Genomic DNA, 26277 nt, shown 5'->3' on the forward strand with positions numbered 1-26277 from the left:
TTAAATGACAGACCATATCGTCACGTTGAAGTTCCTCCAACATCTTCTTGGCTTCCCTTTTTATCGAGCTGTCTCGTTCCGTTTTGCTGATGTGATCCAGAATGATTTCGAGATGGTTTGGTGGTTCCATAAAAATGTCTTCGTCAACATTGCCGTTTAGGTAGGCAGTTCCAATGTCAATTTGCCTAATTGACATACCTTTTTCGATAGCTACGGCCGCTGCTGCTCGTATCGAACTTAATCTCGCTACTGGGGCGAAAGTGTCATGGAAATCTATGCCGGGTCTCTGCGAGAAACCTCGTGCCACCACTCGCGCCTTTCGTGTCTCTACTTTTCCAGTTGAATTGCATTTATTCCGCAGGACGAACTTGCTTCCAATTACACGATGATCTTCTTCTCTTCTTACCAGAGTCCAGGTGTTCTTTTTAATCAATGACTTAACTTCGGAGGCCATAGACGTTATCCATTACGATGAGTGTTCTCCCGAAATGGCACATCCTACAGGAATTTCTCCTACACAGGCAATCTCGACTAATCTCGCGTCATTGTAGAGTTTCTTCGGCCGGCCACGTTCCCCAGTTCTCAGGATGCGTGGGCGTCCACGACCTCGTCTTGGTAAAGGTTCCTGATGGTTGTCGTTCTCTCTCTCGGCTGGTTCAAAATCTGCTTCGAGTTCTTCTTCTTCGGTATCTTGTTCATCTTGCTCGATCATTTCTTGCTCGTGTACATCAGGTGATAAATCAACGTCGATCAACTCAGTACGGTTTTTCGGTTGAGCAGGTTGTTTGTTCTCGATGTAAAAATTCTCAAAAAATGATGGCGTGGAGAAACTTCCTTCTTGGAATTTGACATCACGCGTTATCTCGACTTTTTGCATTCAGGCAACCAGATCCGAAATGCTTTCGATTCCTCAGAGTATCCGATGAATATCCCCTTCTTTGCTCTGGAATCGAATTTTCCCTTTGTCGGCATTTTATTCAAACAAAAAACTTTGCATCCGAATTGTTTACAATAACTTACAACCGGGGTCCTTCCATGCCACATCTCGTGAGGCGTTCTTCCTTTTAACTTCTTTGTCGGACAACGATTTCGCACGTAGTTCGAAGTCGATACGGCTTCAGCCCAGAAGAAAGACGATAAGCTAGACTGAATCAATGAACATCGAGCAGCGTCCAAGAGGGTTCGATTTTTTCTCTCCGCAACACCGTTCTGCTCCGGAGTGTAAGTTGTTAAAACTCGACGTTGAATTTCTTCGGATTTTAGGAAATCATCGAACTCCCTGTTCACGAATTCTTTACCGTTGTCTGACTGGATCGCCTTTATCTTGACACCATGTTGCTTTTCGACGAAAGTTTTGTATGATTTGAATTCCTCGAGTGCTTGATGCTTGTTTTGAATGAATCTTACTTCCGTCCATCTTGATTGATCATCTGTAAACGTGATAAAATAACGTGATCCCCCATCGACACAACCCTCATCGGTCCGCACAAGTCCATATGGATCAGTTCTAGTTTACTTGTCACACGATTAGACTCTGATGGGAAGGGCGATCGAGTCATCTTCCCCTGGATGCAAACGTCGCAGCTCTGATCTGTAGATTTTTTATCTAAGCTGATTCCTCGAATTGCTCCGCTACTCACTGCGTTTTTCAGATCGTGGAAATTTAAATGAGCCATACGCTGATGCCAATGTCTGTCGAAGAGGAAAACGCTGTTTGTTTATCTGATTCTGGTACCACCTGACGACAGCTGTCGGGAGGTTCTCCTTCGATGAAATAAAGGTTGTCTCTGCGTTTCGCGATTAGTTTCAATTGTCCATTTTTGTCGATCACGGTAGCTTTACTTTTGTCGAACGTTACTCTATAACCCTTATCGGTTATCTTAGAGACCGAAAGTAAGTTCGTTCGTAGCGTCGGGACGTGTAAAGTGTCACTTAACGATACAGTACATTTGTCACCATTAACGCACGTCACAATTTCAGCAACACCTTTGAAACTTATGTCCGCGGTCGCGTCACTTGCTAGCTTGAGTTTTCCGTTGACTCTGTTTTCGATCTTCGTAAATAAATCTGGATTTCCACTCATATGCGAGGTACATCCACTATCGATGCACCACGGATCATTTTTGATACTATTTACGGCTTGACATGTGTCTTCATTAGTGTCCGTTGACAAGAGCGACACATATGACGATTTATCACTAGTCTTTTTTGACTTACACTCAACTGCCTTATGACCCCATTTGTTGCACTTAAAACACTTTAAACGGCGCGGTTTTCTATCTTCGTTTTTGTTTTGTACATCGTTGTTTAAACTTTTCTTGTTGACAAATTTTTTCTTGGCATACATAGCATCTTGCGTTGATCGTGACGTCGCATTTCTTGCCTCGTATTCCTCTACTATTTTTGTTCGTAGGTTTTCAGGCGTTGGGAGTTGGTCGCGAGCCTCGATAGCTATCCGGAAGTTTTCGAAACACGAAGGTAGGCTGTACAGCATTATGATGGTAAGCTGGTCGGGGTTAATCTTTACGTCCATGTCTGACAATTTGTCGACTGAGTCAAAGAATTCGTAAAGATGCTCGCGTACGTCACCACTAGGGTGTCCCAAAAAAATAAAAAGTTTTTTTTTATTGGGTCTCATCCCCTAAAAATCTTTTAATTTGTGTAAAAATAAGAACACAATATTTGGAAATAAAAAATTTTAATATTAACCCGTGGTTCAGAGCCTTTGGACCATAAAAACGTTAAAAATTTAGTGTTTTTTCATTTTTAACATAAATATAAATGTAAAAATATAATGATTAGGGTGTCATTGTAAAGATAATTAAATTACCTTTCGATCCATATGTCATAGTATAAGATTTAATGAAAATTAAGAGTGTTACAGTTGATTAAAGATCAAATTTCATGAAAATTTTGATGATTTTTAGACACTTAAGTAACTAGTACTTTCTTCACATTAAACAGTAAAAAATATTTAGATTTTAATTTTTTTATTGAGAGTCTGTAACATTACAAAAATCCGTAATTTAATCGTCGATTAAATTCGTCTCAAAATCCGTTACCCGATTTTGAGACGAATTCGATCGACTTTTACGAAGTTCTCCGCCATTTTGAAATTTGAAAAACTGATATTGGACTCTAAATCAGCGACTTCAGTATTTTTTTATCACTGATTTTAGTAAGTTTAGTGGTTATATCTAAATTTATTGTTTCAATTTTTGCTCTAAATGTTGAAGGAATGATAAGAATAAAAAAAATAGTTTCGTTCACTAAATCTAGTGTATAATTGTCATTTTCAATCAAATCGAGGTCCACAAGGGCTAAAAATTTTCGTAATGTTACAGACTCTCAATAAAAAAATTAAAACCTAAATATTTTTTACTGTTTAATGTAAAAAAAGTACAAATTACTTGAGTGTCTAAAAAATAAAAATCATCAAAATTTTCATGAAATTTAATCTTTAATCGACTGTAACACTCTTAATTTTCATTGAATCTTATACTATGACATATGGATCAAAAGGTAATTTAATTATCTTTACAATGACACCCTATTCATTATATTTTGACATTTATATTTATGTTAAAAATGAAAAAACACTACATTTTTAGCGTTCTTATGGTTCAAAGGCTCTGAACCACGGGTTAATATTAAAATTTTTTATTTCCAAATATTGTGTTCTTATTTTTACACAATTTGAAAGAATTTTAGGGGATGAGACCCAATAAAAAAAAACTTTTTATTTTTTTGGGACACCCTAGTCACCACCCTCTTGCATCTTTTGCAAGGTAAGTCTCTTCAGTAACATTGCCTTGCGATCCGGTCCTTTAGATTGAAAAGTTTGTTTCAGTGTTAACCATAATTCATGAGATGTCACGCAATTTTTTACAATTTTCAATTGGCTTGCACTAATTGATAATATTAGGTCTGACTTTGCCTTTTCGTCCTTCGTGTTCCATTCTCTGATTTCCTCAGCATTGCCATCTGCAGGTTCCGGTTTGGTGATGTCTCCGTTTGCATATCCCCAAGCATCGTTTTTAACCCTTTAAGGACCAAATGTACAAAAATTGTATCCGAACTTTGGGAGCAATTTTTGGTATGAAAACGGATTGCTAAAAATTTTGCAATAGACATTTCTTAAAGCTCAGGAACCGCTCTTTCGAATACTGCAATAACAAATATTAAAATTTTATAAATAAACAAATTACATACAGTTATTTAAAAAAAACACAATTTTTTAAAGATTTTTTTTTGAAAATCAATTTGTTTTTATTATTTATGGCGAAGGAATACGTCTCAAAGGTAAAAATATCGCGTCAAAAATGTCTAACCTAAAATGTTGTAAAATAAAAATTTGAAAAAAACAAAATGGCGGATCAAAAATGGCGTTCAAAGTCGGCTTGTTAATAAATAATATACAGCAAGTGCACATTTTTTTAAAAACCTCACAGATTCGCTTGAAACTGGTTACTCGGGGGTTTTTGGGGTCGCTGATTACAAATATGATAATAGTTTTTCAAAATTCAAAATGGCGAATCCAATATGGCGGCCACTTTTTTCAAAATTTCATCGGATTCGCTTTAAACTGATTACTCGGGGGTTCTTGAGATCTCTAATTACGAATATGATAGTAGTTTTCAAAAAATAAAAATTTCGGAGCATATACATTAATTTTTGTAATATTTTACAGTAGTAACTTCAGAATTGCGTTAACTTTATTTTGTTGTAAAATATTTCAATTTTTATTAATTAATTAATTAATTAATAATTCGAAAAAAAGCGTTTTTTTTGTTTTAGATATTGAAAGTACACATCTTAAGCTTTCTTTTGGTACAAGAAAAAGAAAAAAAGGGTCCTTCTTGAAAGAAAAATAAAAAAATTATTATACCAAAAAAATATAGGTGTATATTACGTGGTAGTTAATTAGTCATACATATTACTAAATACTGTGAAAATATTAGCCCGATCCAACAACTTGCAATTTTGACTTTGGTACACTCGAGAAAATTTGCTCCTTAAACATAATTAATCTTTATTTATGAGGCTTCAAAGACAGACAAAACTCGATAATAACAAAGAACAGTTTCTATTAGTATTATTATTATAACAAAGAAATAGTTATGATTAGTATTATTATTATTAAGTTTAATATTACTATTATATTTTACACAAATTATTTGAAAGCAAAACCGGTTTAAATTTTAATAATTTCTAACCTGAATAATGTACATGCCCCGAAATTTTTATTTTTTTAAAACTACTATCATATTCATAATCAGAGACCCCAAGAACCCATCCTAATCAGTTTCAAGTGAATCCGATGAACTTTTAAAAAAAGTATCCGCCATATTGAATTAGCCATTTTGAATTTTTGAAAACTACTACCATATTCGTAATTAGAGACCCCAAGAACCACCGAGTAACCAGTTTCAAGCGAATCCAATAAAATTTTGAAAAAAGTGTCCGCCATATTGGATTCGCCATTTTGAATTTTTAAAAACTATTATCATATTTGTAATCAGCGACCCCAAAAATCCCCGAGTAACCAGTTTTAAGCGAATCCGGTGAAGTTTTGAAAAGTGTACGCCATATTGGATTCGCCATTTTGAATTTTTGAAAACTACTATCATATTCGTAATTAGAGACCCCAAAAACCCCCGAGTAACCAGTTTCAAGCGAATCTGTGAGGTTTTTAAAAAAATGTGCACTTGCTGTATATTATTTATTAAAAAGCCAACTTTGAACGCCATTTTTGATTCGCCATTTTGTTTTTTTCAAATTTTTATTTTACAACATTTTAGGTTAGACATTTTTGACGCGATATTTTTACCTTTGAGACGTATTCCTTCGCCATAAATAATAAGAAAAATTTGATTTTCAAAAAAAAATCTTTAAAAAATTGTGTTTTTTTTAAAAAAACTGTATGTAATTTGTTTATTTATAAATTTTCAATATTTGTTATAGCAGCATTCGAAAGAGCGGTTCCTGAGCTTTAAGAAATGTCTATTGCAAAATTTTCAGCAATCCGTTTTCATACTAAAAATTGCTCCCAAATTTCGGATAACATTTTTGTACATTTGGTCCTTAAAGAGTTAACCAGTAATGCGCGAACTTGTAAGCAACAGGTATCGTAATTGTCCCGTCCTAATGATTCGATTCGAACTGCACTGTTTAAACTCATGATAAACCGATAATGTCAAAAAAATGTAGATGTAAACACTAATGTACAGAGAAATTCACTTCATACTCGATCTTCACGTTAAAAAAACACTTTACTGAGCGGCCTGGGCCCATAACCTTTTAGAGTTAGAAACGCTCTGAATGAAAAGAGGAAATGTTTATTAGTAATTGGATGTTTATTTTATAAGTACGACGTGAAGTGTACAAAGTCACAGGACAATACTAAAGTGATTTAGTGGATGATAAAGAACGTTTGGAGGCGCCACCTCTTATGGCGCGGAATCTTTGACTGCAGGTCGAAATAAATTACTTATTTCTCCGACAAGATAAGCCGTGGAAATAAACAAAAAGAATATTATTTAAAGGAACACTAATCACACTATTTATTGAGAAACATTAGAATACACGATAGACCTGATATACATTCGAGACAGTAGTCAAAGACGAACAGTAATGAGAGTCAGTGAGTGAAATAGAGACACAAACATAATAAAGGTGGCAGCACTTCGAGCGCGAATCGTTCAAATAATCACAACAATACTTTGAGAATTTTACTTTGAGAAAACATTTCTCAACAAATTCCAACAGTTAAACAATTCAATTGTTTTAAACAATGGGCTGTACAATCAGTAGTCTTTAATTTAACTAGTAATAAACTGTAATCAATTATTTAACTTTTTGGCTTTGCTGAACACCGCTCTCAGTAGAATCCAGAGTCACGAACGTGGACGTGGCCGCGGCAACGACTCCTTTTTTTATTGTTATTAAAAATTTTTTCTTTTTTTTGTTTTTTAAGATTTTTTTAAATTTTTAGTGAACTTTTTGTAGCCGCCGGTTTAAACTTTGACTAATATTTTTTATTAACAGTGGTTGGTAGAAAATAACGCGATCTTTAAATATAAGGAGAACTTAATTTTCTTTATTGTTGTCTGAAATTAAATTATTTAAAGATGCGCAATATTCTCGTGTAGTTTGAAATTCAAATGGTGTTTTTTTCAATTTTTAATTTTGATTGCAATATATTTCTTGGCCCTTTCATGTTTTTAATAATTGTTCTGTGTCTTTTATCTTGAAATGGTTTAGATAAATATTTAAAAAAATTAAATTTACATAAGATTTTGACAGTTTAAAATTACTGCCGAACATTGTTAATAACAATAAATTTAAAATCACTTGAAATACAAAAAAAAAACAAAAAAAAACTAAAAAAATGGAGTCGTTTCCTCCACGTCCTCGTTCGTGACTCTGGATTAGACTGAGAGCGGTGTTCAGCAAAATCAAAAAGTCAAATATTTATTAAAAGAAACTTTGCTGGTTAACAATTAAGATTTCATATTACAAACGTTTTATAATCTGCCTGCGAAACTTTAGACGTTTTCTACCCCCTCAGATTTTTCTTACTTTAAAATTTACCTAACATAACATAACATTCTGGTCATAGATGAATAAAGGCCATTGTTTATTTCATTAAATTGTTTAACTTTTAGAATTTGTCACAATATGTTTAAGAAATAAAACAACACAAAAATTCTAAAAATTATTTTTTTGTCTGTCCATTGTTTATAACAATTTTTTTTTTTTACTTTTAAAATTTGTTAGGATATGTTTCCTAAGTATTCTGTAAAATTTCCAGCAGTTTTTACCACATAGATTTTTTTTTAAATAAAGAATTTCTCAGAAAAAACAAAATTCTAAAAAATAATTTTTTTTGGTAGCCATTGTTAATAACAATTTAATTGTTTTATTTTTTGAATTTCTTAGGATATGTTTTCTAAGCATTCAGAAAAATTCCCGTCGTTTTCTACCCCCATAGATTTTTTTAAATGAAGAATTTCTCAGAAAAAAACAAAATTCTAAAAAATAATTTTTTTTTGCTAGCCATTGTTAATAACAATTTAATTGTTTTATTTTTTGAATTTCTTAGGATATGTTTTCTGAGCATTCAGAAAAATTCCCGTCGTTTTCTACCCCCATAGATTTTTTTAAATGAAGAATTTCTCAGAAAAAAACAAAATTCTAAAAAATAATTTTTTTTTGCTAGCCATTGTTTATAACAAATTAATTGTTTTATTTTTTAAATTTGTTAGGATATGTTTTCTGAGTATTCAAAAAAATTCCCGTCGTTTTCTACCCTCATAGATTTTTTTTAAATGAAGAATTTCTCAGAAAAAACAAAATTCTGTCAGTGAAAGATTGGTGCTGGCTATTGTTTAAATCAATTTAATTGTTTAACTTTTTATGTTTGTTAAGATATGTTTCCTGAGTATTCTATATATTTTCCGACGTTTTCTACCTCACTAGATTTTTTTTAAATTAGAATTTTCTCTAATAAGACCAAAATTCTGGCAGTGAAAGATTGGTGCTGGCCATTTTTTCGTTTCCCTTCCTACCTCAATGTCCGCTCAATACTTCTAATGCTCCGTTCGACCCCATCTTTCTATGTCACTTTTAACCCAGCACGACATTATTGCCGATGCCGGTTACGGCCCTATAAATACCGTCTCGGACCCGATTTTCGCCAAGACGTCTACCCTTTTATTACCCTTAATCCCCGAATGTCCCAGTACCCAGATCAATGAAAGTTTATTTACTGAACCCAACTCATTTAGTACGCTACGGCATTCCCAGACAAGTTTTGATTCTATTGTGGGATTTTTCAGAGCCCCTAAGGCCGCTTGACTATCCACACAAATACTAATCCTCTTGCCCTTTGTTCCTCTTTGGATGGACAATTGGGCGCAAGTTAAAATCGCACAGATCTAGGCCTGCCAAACCGTGGCATATTGCCTCAATGACTCAGCCACTATAATGCAGCCAGTTTTTCGATAAATTCCGAAGTCTGCACCGCAGTCCATCTTGGAGCCGTCTTTATACCAGACTTCATCCCCAAGTGGAAAACCCTTCTTCCAGTCTAATCTGGAAGGTGTAACGACCTTAAAGCGGGGTTTAAATTTTACCCTCTTGATCATTCTATCCTGCACCATACTTATTGATAGTTCTGGAATTGATAGAATTGAACATGGAAGCTTGGTGTGTTTACCCCAAACTTCCATCTTCCCTGCACCGTTAGTCTGTTCATAGTAAGAGCCGCCTTTTTCACTGCAGCAATATGCAGGGGTACCTTGGCTAGTATGAATCCCAACGCGGCTATTGGCGTGGTCCTCATTGCCCCCGTGACACCCCTGAAAACCATTGCTTGCAGCTGGTCCAGTTTCTCTCTAACCGTTATCAGTTGAGTCCTAGACCACCACATCACAACTCCATGAAGAAACTTGGGTTTTAAAATCATCTGATAGAGCCAATTGACCATATTAGGCCTTAGTCCCCACGATTACCCTATCGCCCTTCTACACGCCCAAAAAGCAGTACAAAACCTTCCATACTGATATTCTAAATATTCCTACTGAATCAGCTTTTTATCTAGGATCACTTCCAGGTAGTTCGCCGATTCGGAAAATTTCTTTATCATAAAATACCGGTTTCTTTAAACTCGGTACCTTATACTTCCTTGTGAAAACTACTATATTCCTTGAGACAAGGCCTAAATAGTATATATATAATAGTATATATATATAATAGGCTAGGTTACCCTAGCCTCCCCATACCCTGCTTCAAGGGCCCTTTCGCTTAGCATGCTATCGATCCACTTAATTAGCGGCTCGGGCACCCCTCGCTTCCTAGCTGCCCTACAGATAACTTTGCTAGAGGTGTTAGGGAAGGCACCTTCAATATCAAGAAAGGTACCAACCGCATAGCCACCACTGATAATTTGTCCCTCTATTCTACCTACTGCCGAATGGAGGGCTGTTTCTACTGAGAAGCTGGCTCTATATGTATGCTGTCCCTGATGTAGGGGATGATCTCTAAGACATTCCTGTCTAATAAAATTGTCCATCAGTTTCTCTAACGTCTTTAATATAAAAGAAGTTAGGCTGATTGGCCTGAAGTCCTTCGCCGCAGTATACCCTGACCGACCGGCCTTCGGAATAAACACAACCCTCGTCTTTTTCCAAGACTCCGGTGTGTAACCAAGAGCTATACACGCTCTCATAATTTTGCACAGGGGTACTCTAATACATTCCAATCCCTTTTGCAAAAGAACCGGATATATACCGTCCCCCCTGAAGCCTTAAATGGTTTGAAAGTGCTTATTGCCCAATCAATCCCTTCCGGAGTTACAACCCTGGCTGCTAGTTTCCAGTGTTCCCGATATCTTCGGTCCCTACCTGGTCCTACGCCATGGCTGTTCTCCGAACCTTCTCTAAAGTCTGGGAAGTTTACCTCCATCATGTGCTTTAGACACTCCTTTTTTATCCTGGGCATAGTGCCCATTAGGCAATTTAATTGTAGTTAATTTTGCCATTGGGTCTCGAGATAGTACTTTATGAAGTCTTGATGCTTCTGGTACCCTCTCGATTCCCTTGCAAAAACTTCTCCAGCTGACACCTCCAGCTGACACATCTTTCTTGTAAGAATCGCGAGCGGTATGATATTCATCCCATGCTCGGTCTAGACCTTTATAGATCAGACACGCCCTTGGCGCAAATTAATCTGCGTACAATGAATCCCGGAAGCAGCCATTTTAAGGCTGATTCACAGTCTTCTCAGTCGCATCCACCCCTGGGTACCCTGCCCAGCAGCTGTGTCAGTACCTTGCCTCGTCACTCTTAGAGTGATTTGGCCCATTCCAAAACACAGTTTCAACTGCCGGGCTTGGAGAGCTTCAATGTCGCTCTCTGGTACTCCAAGCGCGAGAGTCCAGCCCACAGCCGCAGCTTGGTCCGTTCCCCTCTCGCCTCCCGAATACACCCTCCAAGCGGATGTATCCACTCTGGTATTCTGTCTACCGAGGTTTTTAAGGATTGAAGCCTGGTTCACCCTAGGACCAGGTACCCAAGCCACAACCCTTACCAGCTTGATCAGCTGTGCCGGATCTGAGATCTGAGAGTTCGCCTGGTATCTCAGAGTTTCGGTAAAGATACCTCCATTCGAGCCTCACCACGGGGACGGGTCGTCCAGAAGACGGGCCCCTCCTGTAACACAACCGTTCCCGAACTTTACAAGAGCTAAGTAATGCCCAGCGATGGTCGTCCCCCGTCCAACCCCCCACAGAAGAACCCGACGGATTTGGTAACCCTGGTATCATTCATCCATGGACACGAGTTCATCACGGATTGGGTGTCAGAGACTCGCGCCTCAATCGCTATGGCACAGCGGACGTAACCATGGAAGGGTTTCTTTTTGGTCAAACTTCCACCAGTAGGAAGTCTTCGGAATGGACCCGAAGTTTAGCCTCTGTCCATCCCGTCTCTCTCGATATCCCTCTAAATCCCCGTACCCTGGGACACTGCCCAGCAAAACACAGAAGATCCTAAAAAAAGTGAAAAAATTACAATAAAATCGTTGTAAACACTTTTTTTAGTAAAACAGATAAAAAATTTGTTCTCAAGGCTTAATGCTTTTGTAAACAAGAAACTATCGTCTCGGACCATTAGACGGGTGGTCCTAATTTTTAAGTCGTTCTGTAGGCGCAAAATTTAGTATTAAGTTTGTCACGGAAAAATTTGTAAGAAAAATTTATGAAAATGTAAAACACTTGTATAGCCAAGATTGTAGGCTTAAGACGAGTGTATAAACAAATAAATAAATAGGACCGGTACCCCGTCTTGCCCCACTCTCCCCTAAAGTAGTAGAGATCAATTTGTAGAATATTCTACAAGAATCCTCAGGGAAAAATCCCTAAATTTTTTACAATGTATATGTTAGGCTCAAAAGCCGAAAACGGCCAATGGCCGGAAAATCAGCCAAACCTAGATTTGGCAAGTCCACTTTTGCCAAAACTAGGTTTGGACGTTTCACTCCGGCCATTGGCCGTTTTAAATTGCCAAAACTAGGTTTGGCAATTTGACTTTTGCCGAAACTGGTTTTGTCAATTTGACTTTTGCCAAAACTAGTTTTGTCAATTTGACATTTGACAAAACTAGGTGAGGCATTTCAAATTGTGAGAAAGACCACTTCGTTATACAATAGGAATATATTTATTAAAAAATGTGTCATTGATTAATATTATTCACAATAAGATGAAATTTCTCTAACAAAAATCCATTGATATTTTGCACATAAAAGTTAATTAAAAAAACTTTTTTAACACTTATTTATTTTTACACGCGGTGTTGGAGTGACATTTAGAGTTGCACTGCACATTATTTGCAAAATGTTGAAATATTCCTCCACTTTACAAAAGTAACGAATTTCGCGATTTCCGTCTTCCATCCTGTATTTTGGTATTTTCTATTAATTTGTCGGTATCGCTAATACTTAAAATGTCGAAACGCCTCAACCGGCGGTATTGCTTTGTCGTCAAAGGTTTTTTATTTTTTCTCAAGTCTTTAGCTTCCCTAACATCAGATAAAATAAAATTGTATTTTTCTGCAGTAAAAACATTGTCAGGATCCAATGTTTTTAGATGCACTTGCACTGCTTCATCGAATTTACACACTTTTTCCATTTTCGTCAACTGACACACACTGGCTATTACAAGTTGAGAGCAAAGACTAATTTACCTTGTTGACGATTTCTTATTTCATACACACAATCATTCAATACAGAAACAATATAGACAGAAAAGAGTGAGAGACTACATGCTAATTCTAAACAAATTTCCTATTAATACGGCGGTCTTTCTTTTTCTTTTCTTTCTTTCAATTTCTCACAATTTGAATGAACTAGTGCTTATTGATATTATTGTTTTAATCACAATAACATTAATTTATTGTAAAAAAAATTTAATCAAAATGTCGAATAATATTTCAGAATTTCTCTGGTGAGATTTGTTTTTTTATTTTAATCATTAACCCATTAACGCCCACCAGGACGCAAAATGTACCATGATTTCACGACTCTTATTTTGTATGAAATAATTAGTTAAAAATTTTAGGAAATACCATTTCCGACGTAAAATTTATCGCTCTTTCTGAATATGAAGCTAAAATTTGTTTATAATTATCTCAAAAAAAATTATAACAATTTTATTACAAAAAAACACACTTTTTTATAAAAAAAAAATTTCTCAATTATTATTTTGACATGGAAAACTAAAGAATATGGTCTCGAAAGCACAAAATATCAAGTCCTCGAACTCTCAGCTATAAAAATTAAATTCAAGATGGCGGATATGAAAATGGCCATTTTTCCAAAATGCAAAAGGCTGAAAAAAAATTTCGGGTAATGTTTTTCAAAAGTTATTAGATTTAATTGAAAATGGTTACTTGGGGGTTTTTGGGGTCGCTGATTACGAATCTGATGTTACTTTTTTAAAATTCAAAATGGCGGATCCAATATGGCGGACATATTTTTTAAAAAGTGATTGGATTTGCTTGAAAATAGTTACTCGGGGGTTTTTGGGAACGCTGATTACAAATCTGATATCACTTTTTTAAAATTCCAAATGGCGGATCCAATATGGCGGACAATTTTTTAAAAAGTGATTAAATTTGCTTGAAAATGGTTACTCGGAAGTTTTTGGGGACGCTGATTACGAATCTGATGTTTCTTTTTAAATTCAAAATGGCGGATCCAATATGGCAGACATATTTTTTAAAAAGTAATTGGATTTGCTTGAAAATAGTTACTTGGGGGTTTTTGGGGTTGCTGATTACGAATCTGATATCACTTTTTCAAAATTAAAAATGGCGGATCCAATATGGCAGACATATTTTTTAAAAAGTAATTGGATTCGCTTGAAAATAGTTACTCGAGGGTTTTTGGGGATTCTGATTATGAATCTGATGTCACTTCTTCAAAACTAAAAATGGTGGATCCAATATGGCTGACAATTTTTTAAAAAGTAATTGCATTTGCTTTAAAATGGTCATTTGGCGGTTTTTGAGGATATTATTTACGAATCTGACTTCAGAACAATATTATGCTTATCCTCCACGTCGGTAAGCCGTCAACAAAATTTTAATGACGTTGCCCAGCTCTTACGACAAGGAGGTCGACGTGCAAAAAAGCTACTTTTTTATTTTATTTTTAAAATTTTGTTTGTTTTTTTTTATTTAAAAATTTTTTTTGTATATTTTAATATTTTTTAAAATAAATAATATAAAATTTTAATTCTGCTTTCTAAATCTGAATCAACGATAATTATGACACTTATATAATTATGACATTTTTTTATACAATGGTAAAAAGATACTAACACAACACGTGGTTTGATTGAAAACAAGTGACGCACATATATATGCCACATTGAATGCACAATTTTTGTGTCCTTTTGTTGCACTTTGCATAATAGTGGTTATATTTTTTGAGGCAAAATAAAAAAAATTTTTCAATAGAATTAAAAAAAGAAGCTTTTTTGCACGTCAACCTCCTTGTGGTAAGAGCAACGATAAACCTAATATTGTTCTGATGTTAAATTCGTAATCAGCATCCTCAAAAACCCCGGAATGACCATTTTCAAGCAAATACAATTACTTTTTTAAAAATTGTCCGCCATATTGGATCCGCCATTTTAAATGTTGAAAAAGTGATATCAGATTCGTAATCAGCGACCCTGAAAACCCCCGAGTCACTATTTTCAAGCAAATCCAATCACTTTTTAAAAAATATGTCCGCCATATTGGATCCGCCATTTTGAATTTAAAAAAAGTAAAATCAGATTCGTAATCAGCGACCCCAAAAACCCCCGATTAACCATTTTCAATCAAATCTATTAACTTTTGAAAAACATTACCCGAAAATTTTTTTCGGCCTTTTGTATTTTGGAAAAATGGCCATTTTCATATCCGCCATCTTGAATTTAATAAAAAGTAATTAGGGATTTTTATAGCTGAGAGTTCGAGGACGCGATATTTTGTGCTTTGGAGACCATATTCTTTAGTTTTCCATGTCAAAAGAATAATTGAAAAATTTTTTTTTTATAAAAAAGTGTGTTTTTTTGCAATAAAATTGTTATAAATTTTTTTGAGATAATTATAAACAAATTTTAGCTTCTTATTCAGAAAGAGCGATAAATTTTACGTCGGAAATGGTATTTTCTAAAATTTTTAACTAATTATTTCATACAAAATAAGAGTCGTGAAATCATGGTACATTTTGCGTCCTGGTGGGCGTTAATGGGTTAATAAGAATAACATTAATTTTAAAGTTAATTTAAATCAAAATTTACATTTTGATTTTAATACTAATTTATGTTAAATCTTTTGTCTTTAGTTGTCTTATGAAATAGAAGTGCTTGTTGGCGATCCTTCAGTTCTAAGTGACACTTTAAATATAACAAATTCAGGAGAAATTCCAGTAGGCCTGCAGCAAATATGGACCATGACATTTCATTGTGCTCCTTATGATGCAGAAACTGATGTAACTATTCGCTTAAATGTCTCTTTATCAAAAAAAAATGCAACTACACTCGAATTGAAGAGAAGAAAAATTTGCTTGAGGAACAAAACAATTTCGGAAAATCAATCACAAGAAGTTTTAGTCTCAGTCCCTGGAAAGACTGCAGGTGGTCAAATCTTCTATGCTGCAATTGGATGTGCTTGTGCCTTTGTAGCTGCCATTTGTGTTCTAGTAGTTGCTTATTATATTCGAGATAAAAAATCTAGGCGACACAGAGATTCCCTTCAGTAAGTACAAAAAAATATTTTATAATTTTTATTGTTTACAAGATATTTCATAATTATTTCAACAAGATTTTTCTGTGGATGTATGATATATACCCTCCCTTACTCAACTTGAAAAAAATTACACCATGCTTACGTCTACACAAATTTCTGAGGTTTTTTGAGGATTGCTGTTTACCGTAAAATTTTGGACAACAAAGTTGTTATTAAAAGTTGTAGAGCTTAAGAGGAGCAAAGAAAAGAGTATCAACTTTTTCAAGTTTGACACTTCTTATAGTAAATTTGATTATTCTTTTTTCTCCGTGTAGTTAATTTTCATTTAATCAATCTCACACTTAGTCAAATTATTGATCTTTACATTCATAGTAAAAAAAAGTATTGAGTGTAGCTGTTCAATTCTTTTTGCGTCTGCCGAATAAGGTCCTTTTCTTACTCGACTTTACCCTATTGAAAATCCCCACATGGGAAACCATATGGGATCCTATGTTAAAAACCATATAAAAGCCCGCTTCCATTAAGGAAACCATGTCACAGTTGTTCAAAATTACAATTCAGTGTTCAAAATCACCTACAGCCTCCAATTTTCCATGAAATTTAACTTTTCTTTTTTTTAAATCTTCAGCGATAAATTCCTCGGATCCCTATTAAGCCGGAATTTTGAATTTCATTTTGCAATATTTTTTATTTAAACAATTAAGTTAAAAATGTATATGGGCAATTCCACGTGATATTTAAGTCGACCTCTTAAAATCGGCCAAAAATATTTTTTTTCTATTCTGTATCGAAAAAAACAGATACGTATTTTTTTTATTTTCGACTTTTAAGAAATAAACAAAAAAGATTTTTTTATTTTTTATTTAAAAAAAAATTTTTTTTATAAACAAATTATTTTCTTTTAACTTTGGGCTGGATTTTTTTTATTTTTTTTTAAATTTATTTATACCTTATAATATAGAGGAAGATTTTTCAAAAAGGTCCGAAATGGGCCTGATGTGTTAAATGAGTTTTAAAACATTTTCAAAAATCACTTGCAAGAATGTGGGATATAATTTTTAATCTATTTGAGTGTTCTTTGTTTTAAATTAAAGGGTCTACGCTGTAGACAGTTTTAAAAAGTTAATTATAAAAAAATCCTACTGTGATGCTTGCAAGTGATTTTTGAAAATGTTTTAAAACTGTTTGGAAAATCTTCTCTATACTATAAGGTATAAATAAATTTAAAAAAATCAAAAAAAATCCGGCCCAAAGTTAAAAAAAATTAATTTGTTTATAAAAAAAAAAAATTTTTTTTAATAAAAAGTTTTAAACAAAATTTTTTGTTTACATTTTTTAAAAGTCGAAAGAAAACTAAAACTTTCATTCTTTCACAACTTTTTCCTAAACTCATTTTGTTTATAAAATTGTTATAAACAAATAATGGATAAAGGGCGTTTCATCCCAAGTATAAATAAATGGATTTTAAGTAAAATTAACAATTGGATTCATAGGCAAATTGGAACAAAAGATATACCTGTTCTTTTGTTTTCTTTTTAAATTAATAAAAATGTATCATTTTAAAAAAATTGTTAATGCCAATTGATCGTGTGTGGAAAATTAAGAAAGTTTTGTATGGGTAATATTTTTCTCCAAATCGTATTTTGTTTATAAAATTGTAATAAACAAATTGGAGAACAAAATTTTCCACACAGAATCGATTGGCATTAACAATATTGCTAAATTTTTATTAATACCTTTAACGAATAAAATTGTTCTTAAAAATTGCAACCAAAAAAACATGTATATCTATTTTTCCCATTTGTCTATGAATCCAATTGTTAATTTTACTTAACATTCATTTATTTATACTTGGGATAAAACGCCCTTTAACTTCATCCAATATAATTTGTTTATAACAATTTTATAAACAAAATACGATTTGGAAAAAACATGACCCATACAAAACTTTCTTAATTTTTCATATAGAATGAATTATTGTTAACTGTTTTAAAAAAATTTTTAATTTTTATTAATTTATTTAAACAATTGGAAATTAAAGACAAAAAACAAGTACATATATCTTTTTTCAATTTGCCTATGAATCCAATTGTTACTTTTTTAATACAATGGCTGGTATCTACAGTCAACTCTATGAATAGTGCCGCAAAATTGCACAGCGTTTACGACTTTTCTTGGAACTGTAGTACCCCCACTGTTTGTATATTTCTCTCTTAGGGGAAACTCGAAATTCAGAAGCCGTGCTGAGTCGCTAAAGTTGGGATAGAGCTCGAGCGAGAAAGAGGAGAAGTGGCACTATTGATAGCGGCACTATTCGTAGAGTTGACTGTATATGGGACTTTATGGGTTAAAAATTTCTTAATTAATTTAATTTATTTATAATAATAATTATTATACAGGTCCACAAAAAAAATTCGTTAAAACATTCCTTCGACCAAACCTGGTGTATTATATGTTTTTGGGGTCGCTGAAAACGAATCTGAAGTCCGTTTTGCTCCGTCACGTCAGGATTTTTCCTATAACCTCAAAATACATATCAGATTTTACGTGACAAATAAAATTCTATAAATATTGACGGATTTACTTCAATCTCGGTATTAAAACTTTATTGGGGTTGATGATTACGAACTTAAAGGCAGATTATCAAAATACAAAATGGCGGGTCAAATATGGCGGTCGATTTTTTAAAAAGTTCATGTATTATTACAAAACTTGGTATCAAGGGGTTTTTGGGGTCGCTAATTACGAATATAAAGTCAGATTTTCGAAATAAAAATGAAGGATTTAAAATAGCAGTCGGATTTATGAAAATTTCTTGAATTTTTACAGAACTTAGTATCTGTGAGTTTTTGGACTCTGACAGATTCATGGTCAGTGACCTTAAAAACACCTAGATACCAAGTTCTGTAAAAATTCAAGAAATTTTTATAAATCCGACCGCCATATTAGATCCTTCATTTTTATTTCAAAAATCTGACTTTAAATTCGTAATCAGCGACCCCAAAAACCCCTTGATACCAAGTTTTAAAAAAATTCAAGAATTTTTTAAATAACCGACCGCCATATTTGACCCGCCATTTTGTATTTTGATAATCTGCCTTTAAGTTCGTAATCATCAACCCCAATAAAGTTTTAATACCGAGATTGAAGTAAATCCGTCAATATTTATAGAATTTTATCTGTCACGTAAAATCTGATATGTATTTTGAGGTTAGGAAAAATCCTGACGTGATAGAGCAAAACGGACTTCAAATTCGTTTTCAGCGACCCCAAAAACATATAATACACCAGGTTTGGTCAAAGGAACCTTTCAACGAATTTTTTTTGTGGTCCTGTGTTATTAACACCCCAGTAGCACGTAATATTACAGCAATAATATTGAGAACACTGCCTTAACATTACCAATATTGCCTCAATGTTGCTGGAATGTTCCCAACATTACGTGCTACTGGGCATTTATTTTTCTATCCTAACTTTTGTTCAAACTTATTATTATAGCTCAATAGGGATCTGACAAATTTAACGTTGAAGGTTTAAAAAAAAGAAAAGTCAAATTTCATTTAAAATTGTAGTTATGAACACTGAATTGTAATTTTGAACCACTGTGGCTGCCAACTTGTAAAACATTTTAGGAAAACAAATCCCAAGAAATTCTATTGTTTCCTTTTTTGGTGAAATAATCCTGGTAGGTAACGTCTGAGTGTTTTGTTTTTGATAGTTGTGGTTTACTTCAAGAAAAATTATACGAATGTTATTTAGGATATTCAGATAACATAGTATCCTGTTTGTTTTCAAAGAAATATATCTGTGACACCTTTTTTCTAGCGATGCGAGAGGAATAGGCTCAGCTTGTAGTGGGGATAGAGGTAGAGGAATTGGACCTGGACGAACTTTTTTGTCATCGGAAACTCCACCTCCACCTTCTAATGCCTCTATATCAACGTACAAAAGGCTTGATGAACGTCCAACACGGGAGCTTTATGAGAGAATACAGGAAATCACAGTTCAGAGGTATAAATAATAATTACTAGGGGAGTGTAAGGTATGGTGGCGGACACTTTATTTTTTGCGTCTCTCTCTCTCAAAAAACAATATTTTTCAAAATTTCAAAAGCAGGCAGTTGCTGACATCTATTAAGCATATTTCTGTCAGAAGCGGCTGTTAAAATTTAAATTCAGTGAAATTTTATAGCTTTTGGCACAAAAAACTGATTTTTTTATTTTTGAAAGTTGTAAGGTATGGTGGCGCATTTGGTGTATTTAATTAAAATATTATGTAGATGTTAAAATTATTTATTAAAACTGCTAGAAATGATGAAAAATAACAAAAAGAGAAAAAAATGATGATTTTACATTATAGAAAAAAAAGTTTCACTTCAGTTATGGTTACAATTTGGATATGTGAAGTAGCTGGTGGCTGTTTTAACGCAACTAGAATAAGAGAAAACCGCAAGTGTCACATATTCGAGAATTGTTGCGTTGGAACACATGAGGCATTAGTACACAAAAAATGCTAAGACAATTGAAACTCGTGCAAAAAATGATCCGCCACTGTACGTTACAAAAATTGCGCCATCATACCTTACAAGCTATTGATAAAAATATGATGGTGTTACTTTCATACAGCGCGAATTGAGAAAAATGTAAAATACAAAAAACTGTTGTCCAAGGTCTAAACAATACGTTCCATACATTTACCAGACTCAATTTTCAAAAAATCTTCACTCTGGCACTGTTAACACACATATCCAATAAAACTTTTTTTCTATTTTTCACTACTTTTTTATTCAAAATCACTTAAAGTACAAAGCACTCGTTTGATCATTAATACTACTGCATATAAAATGTCATTACGATAAAAGACATCGACCATAGTGATTAGGCGCTTCAAATGTGACGTTGCATGCCAGATTTGACTAGTCCGCCACCATACCTTACACGCCACGATACCTTACATTCCCCTACCCTACTGAAAATGACCACAATGGATCCTACGTGGGTTCTTATACAAAAACCCTTTAAGACTCACATAATCCACGTAAGAATCCACATGGGATCCTATGTAAAAAGCACATGTGATTTGGAGGTGGCGTCTGTTAATTCCGCAAACGTTTATTTTAACGTACGGTCTGAAAACAACTTTTTAAGAAAATAATGCAAAGGGTTATTCAGGATGTTTTTCATAATTAAATTTGAAACCGAAATTTTGTTAAACACCTTTAATAAAAAACCGTTTACATAATTCGTATGAAGTCACAAAACTAAAGTTTTGTGTGATGAAGGACATTTTTTGTATAGATAGTTATGTTTCGAAAGCAAAGTAAGTCTTCTACGCAAAGAAGAGTTGTATGAGCCGAGGGTTTGGAAGGAGGGTTATGGGGGTGGTCAATTACAATTTTGGAGGAGGTAATGTTTTTCAGTTAAAAGATGTAGGCGTGGGCAAGGGTAACAATAGGTGGGTAAGGTTTATGATAGGAAATTTGATAAGCTCAGGTCAGGTAATATACCTGAGAGTAATAAAGCGATTTGTCGAACTACTTATCCTTTAAGATCTTTCGTTATAAGGGCATGTTCTTAGAAAATAGCAATTTGCAAATAAGTGTCATCTGCAACTTGTAAAGTCTATTTGAAACGTGTTTTGACGTCTGGGAAAGAGATTATAACAATTTACAAAAATAAAAAAAAAACAGTAATAAACTTTACTTTGTGAGGTTCGATACTTAACAGCGTCGAATAAAATAGTATGATAAAAATATGTTTACAGATAAATAAATATTATATTATTTTTCAAAATAAATTAACGAATGATAATCATTTTCAAAATAAACGTTTTATTAAATATTTACAAGAAGAAAAATGAAATAACTCGAAAACTTTTTTCGCACTAATATACAAACACTTCAAGTGCTAAAAATGTTCATCAAACATCGTAGATTTCAATTTCAATAATAAAAATTGTTCAATATCTTTAGGGTAAGACTCCGTCAGAACAAAAGCGATTTGCAAGTGGTCTTCCGATTTATTTGAAACCTTGGGAAATAAAAGTCTTATATGAGATACATTTAATCCTAAAACTATTTTGAAAAATTTTCAAAATGGCGGCCGCTACGTTAGGTTGAAAATGAGTGTTGTGTTTTTTTCAAAATTTATTATCTCTGAAACTTTTTAATCGATTTTAATAAAATTTACAGGTAAGATAGACAAAAGAATGTACAGTAGAATCCGCTTATAATGACATTGAAGGGGCAGAGTAATTTCGTCATACTAACCCACATAGCACCATATTTTGCGAAAAGCTAACGGGAAACAAACCATGTTAGCTTCTATAGCTAACATGGTTAGCTTCCCTTGGCCTATAAATGTCCTACGCTTTTTAGTTTTCCGTGTTAGCTTGCAGAAAGTTATCTAAGAAACTTTTCTGAAAACAAGTAGAGAAAAGTTCTTTAAAACTATCTCTGGTAAGTATCTGTAAGCATTAGAAGTTAGTTTCTAGTAAGCGTCATAAGGTAAGTAATATAATATAAATTGATATTATACAAATAATCCTTTACGGAATTTCCGTAATTATCTATTTAATTTGCACTTAAACTTATTTAATATTTCAGTTTATTTATAACTAAAAAAATAGTATTTATAAATTTAATAAAAATAAAATAAAAAATATTTCTCTCTATTATTTATTTTATGCCGCGAACTGATTACTTATTTATTCGTCAATATCAATATTATTGAAGAATAATTTTGAAAATAAATTTGGAGGGACTGGGGATAGAACCCGGGTTCGCAACGCAGAAAGAAACAACCTAACCAACTAACCTAATCAACCATGTGTAGGGAAGAATATTTCGGGTCCTTTTAAGCTTCAAGTGATCTCATTGGTTGGCGTCACTAATGGCGGGATAATTTAAAAAAGGATTCACAAAGATATTTGAATTTTCTCATTACAATAAATAATTTAATTTCTAATATTATTTATTAATTAAATCTTCAAAAAATAAGAATAAATAAATTACAAAGTTAATAGATAAGCATTAAACTAAACTTTATTTTTTTCCTTACTTAATTTGACTTCACATCTATTCGCAATTTGAAGTTGGTTGTTTCTGTTTGCATTTTGTTCTCTATTTTTTTTATAATTAATTATTCTTTTTAATATTTTAATATTTAAAATTAATGAAAATTCTAATGTATAATAAAATGCTTTCAATATTAGAAAAGCAATTAAACAAAATTTTTGTCAATTAAAAATATTCCTTATGCGTTATTTCTTACTTAATTTTATCATTTTTAACCTGCAATAATTAAATTTTTACAAAAAAATAAATCCAAAATTTTCAAAATAATTAAATTTTTTGCGAAAAATTAAAATAAAATCTTTTTAAAAAGTTTATTCTTACGCAAAACTTAATTAGAATAATATTTAAATTATTTAAATTTTTATAAAGAGTTTTATCAAAATTTTTTATAATAATTTAATTCTTTTGTGAAATGTTATTAATTAATTATGAAACTAATTGAATTTCTGAGAAGAATTTTATTAAAATCTTTGAAAATCCTAATTAAATTCATTTTAATTTTTTTTTCAAATAATGGAGTTTCTTTAATAACTTTAATCGAAGATTTGAAAGTAATTGAAATTTATGAACATTTTTATTTTGTTATTTGCATAATAATAGTAAATCATTCCGTACATACCCGTATAGCAAATAGATATCCCTGGGATATCTCTGGGACATATCGAAAAAATTATGGATATCCCACAGGTATGCAGAGAATATCTTATACATCCCTGGGATGTCCCTGGGATATTAAAAGTCCCTTCATCTAAGATATCCCTAAAATATCCATGGTAGATATTTGTAGGATATTTGCTCTATAAACATATACTGAAAAGTCTTGAAATATATCAAAATTAGATTCTAATCACAAATAAAACAATATAATATATTTTAATAATTTCAAAAATGTTTATTTGCAATTAAACAAGTATGTTCTACAATAAATATTTTAGAGTATACTTTCGGTAATTCTGAAAATATTTATACGTAGAGGTTAGATGTCGCGTCAAACATCTAAATAAAATGTTACGGAAAATATTTCATTGTATCTATTGATAAAATTAAGTCAATTTAATATAATACATTTAAAATTAATTTACATAAATCTTTTTATGAGACATTTACAAGTCACGAGACAAGTCACTATTTTTCAACAAGAGAGCAAACTGTATAGTTAAACACAAAATATTTTCTTTAAGATTATAAGGTCTCATCAAAATCTTCTTTATTTAATACAAGTAGAAATTAATATCCTGTGTGTATAATAATTTTATTAATACAATTTACTTGCCTACACAAACAACAACAACAAATGTTCAAGAACACTGATATATTAATCTCGTGACATAAATTTGTTGACAAGCTGTTTTGACAACTTTTCGAGGTTTGTTTATTGAAATTTAAAGTATATCTAAAGATATCCCAGAGATATTACTGGGACATAAGTACGACGTCCCACAGATATCCACAGGACGTCCTACAAATATCCATAAATATCCCCTAGACATGCTCAGGATATCAAAAGTTCCTTCTCTTAAGATATTTGTTGGAATGACCATAAGATATCCCTAAGATATCCCAGATATCTATGGATCTAACTGGGACGTTATTTGGATATCCGTAGAATATCTTGTGCTGTACGGATAACATTTGCTGATTTATTGATAAATTTTTGCACAATAAAATTTGTAAATACGTTAAGAATATTAAAATTTGAAAAAAGAATAGCAATTTTTATTAATGAATTATTTAATAATAGAAATAATTTATTGTTTAAATTATATTTATTTACTATTTTTTTATATCATTTTTATTTTATTTATTCATTTGAAATGTTTTTATTTAAAGAATCGATTTTTAAAAAAATATAATTTAAACAATAAATTATTTCTATTACAGGATTGCCAGAGGTCAGGGAAATCAGGGAATAGTCAGAGATTTTTATTAAAGTACTGGAAAAAATTAAATTTTGGAGAAGTTACAAACGATTGCAGAAATTCAATTATTTTTAAAAGTAATAAAATTCTTCGCAGAAATTCAATTATATTCAAAAATTTAAAAAAATTCTCCTCAAAATTCAATTATCTTTAAAAATAATAAAATTCTTCTCTGAATTTCAAGTATTTTTAAAAATTTTAATAAAATTCAATGATTTTCAATATCTAATATTTTAATAAAATTTTTCAAAGGAATTCAAATATTTATAAAAAAATAATCATAAAATTCTAAGCAAACATTAAATTATTTTCATAAATAATAAAAATTTCACAGGAGTTCAACTATTTACAAATTTTTTATAAATTTCTTCGCAATAATTCAGTTATTTTCATAAATAATAACATTTAAAAAAAAAAATTCAATTATTTTCATGAATAATAAAACTCATCATAGATTTTAATTTTTTAATACAATTTTAATTGAATTTCTCGAAAAAATTAATTATTCTTGAAAATTTTATTAAAATTCCTCGAAAAAATTCAATTTTGTTGATAAAATTCTTTATGATAATTCAATTTCGAGAAACATTCATTTATTCAATAAATTATTTATTTTTATATTTAAATAATTGAATTCTTGTAGAATTTTTCAATAAAAATTGATTTAAAAATGAATATCAGTTAAAATTTTAGATATAATTGAATATTAAAAGCATTATGGCATGCATTTTTAAAAATAATTTATAATTGAATTCTTTTGAAGAATTTTAATGAAATTTTTGAAAATAATTACATTTTTCGAAGAATTTACTTTAAATTGTATAAAAAATAATTGAAATCCTGTGAAGAATTTTATTTATTTAATCAAAGTAATTGAATTCTTGCAATGCATTATTTCAAATTTTTGTTTAAATAATTGAAATAATGTAAAGAATCTTACCTATTATTTATGAAAATAATTGAATTCCTGCAATGAATTTTATTACATTTTTTTTTTAATAATTGAATTCTTTTGAGAACTTTTATTAAAATAGTAGATTTTGAAAATATTTGAATTTCAACGAAGAATTTCATTATATTCGTGAAATGTAATTAAATTCTTGCAACAAAATTTTTTAAGATAATTTCATTTTTCGAGAAATTTATTTAAAATTGTATTAAATAAAAATAATTGAAATCTTGTGAAAAATTTTATTATTTATGAAAATAATTGAATTCGTGCAACGAATTTTATTATACCTAATGTTTGTAAATAATTTAACATTTTTGAAATATTTTATATTCCAAGTCGAAGACTCGGAGTGATTGATATCTTTATGTTTTATAATAATATTCTTATAAGTTGTTGAATTTTAAAAATGTTTTAATTTAAATATTTTGAAGAATTTTAATTTCTATGGGAAAATAATAATTAAATGTTTATTTAAAAATTTAGTTATTGATGTTTGCGAATAATTTTACTATTTAAGAAATTCGTAAGTAA

At 31.7% G+C, this 26277-nt stretch overlaps 1 protein-coding gene across 1 annotated transcript in view; it reads left to right on the plus strand.

The window, feature by feature from the left end:
* Positions 1 to 26277, plus strand: part of LOC122499893 (tyrosine-protein kinase Drl-like) — a 206869-nt gene that overhangs the window by 93902 nt on the left and 86690 nt on the right. The window contains exons 3-4 of the mRNA XM_043608469.1: positions 15397 to 15809; positions 19626 to 19811. Coding sequence (XP_043464404.1) covers positions 15397 to 15809; positions 19626 to 19811 — 599 coding nt within the window. The remainder of the gene's footprint in view (positions 1 to 15396; positions 15810 to 19625; positions 19812 to 26277) is intronic.

The sequence above is a fragment of the Leptopilina heterotoma genome, unplaced genomic scaffold, assembly GCF_015476425.1.
Source record: "Leptopilina heterotoma isolate Lh14 unplaced genomic scaffold, ASM1547642v1 Lhet_178, whole genome shotgun sequence".
Taxonomy (NCBI): Eukaryota; Metazoa; Arthropoda; class Insecta; order Hymenoptera; family Figitidae; genus Leptopilina; species Leptopilina heterotoma.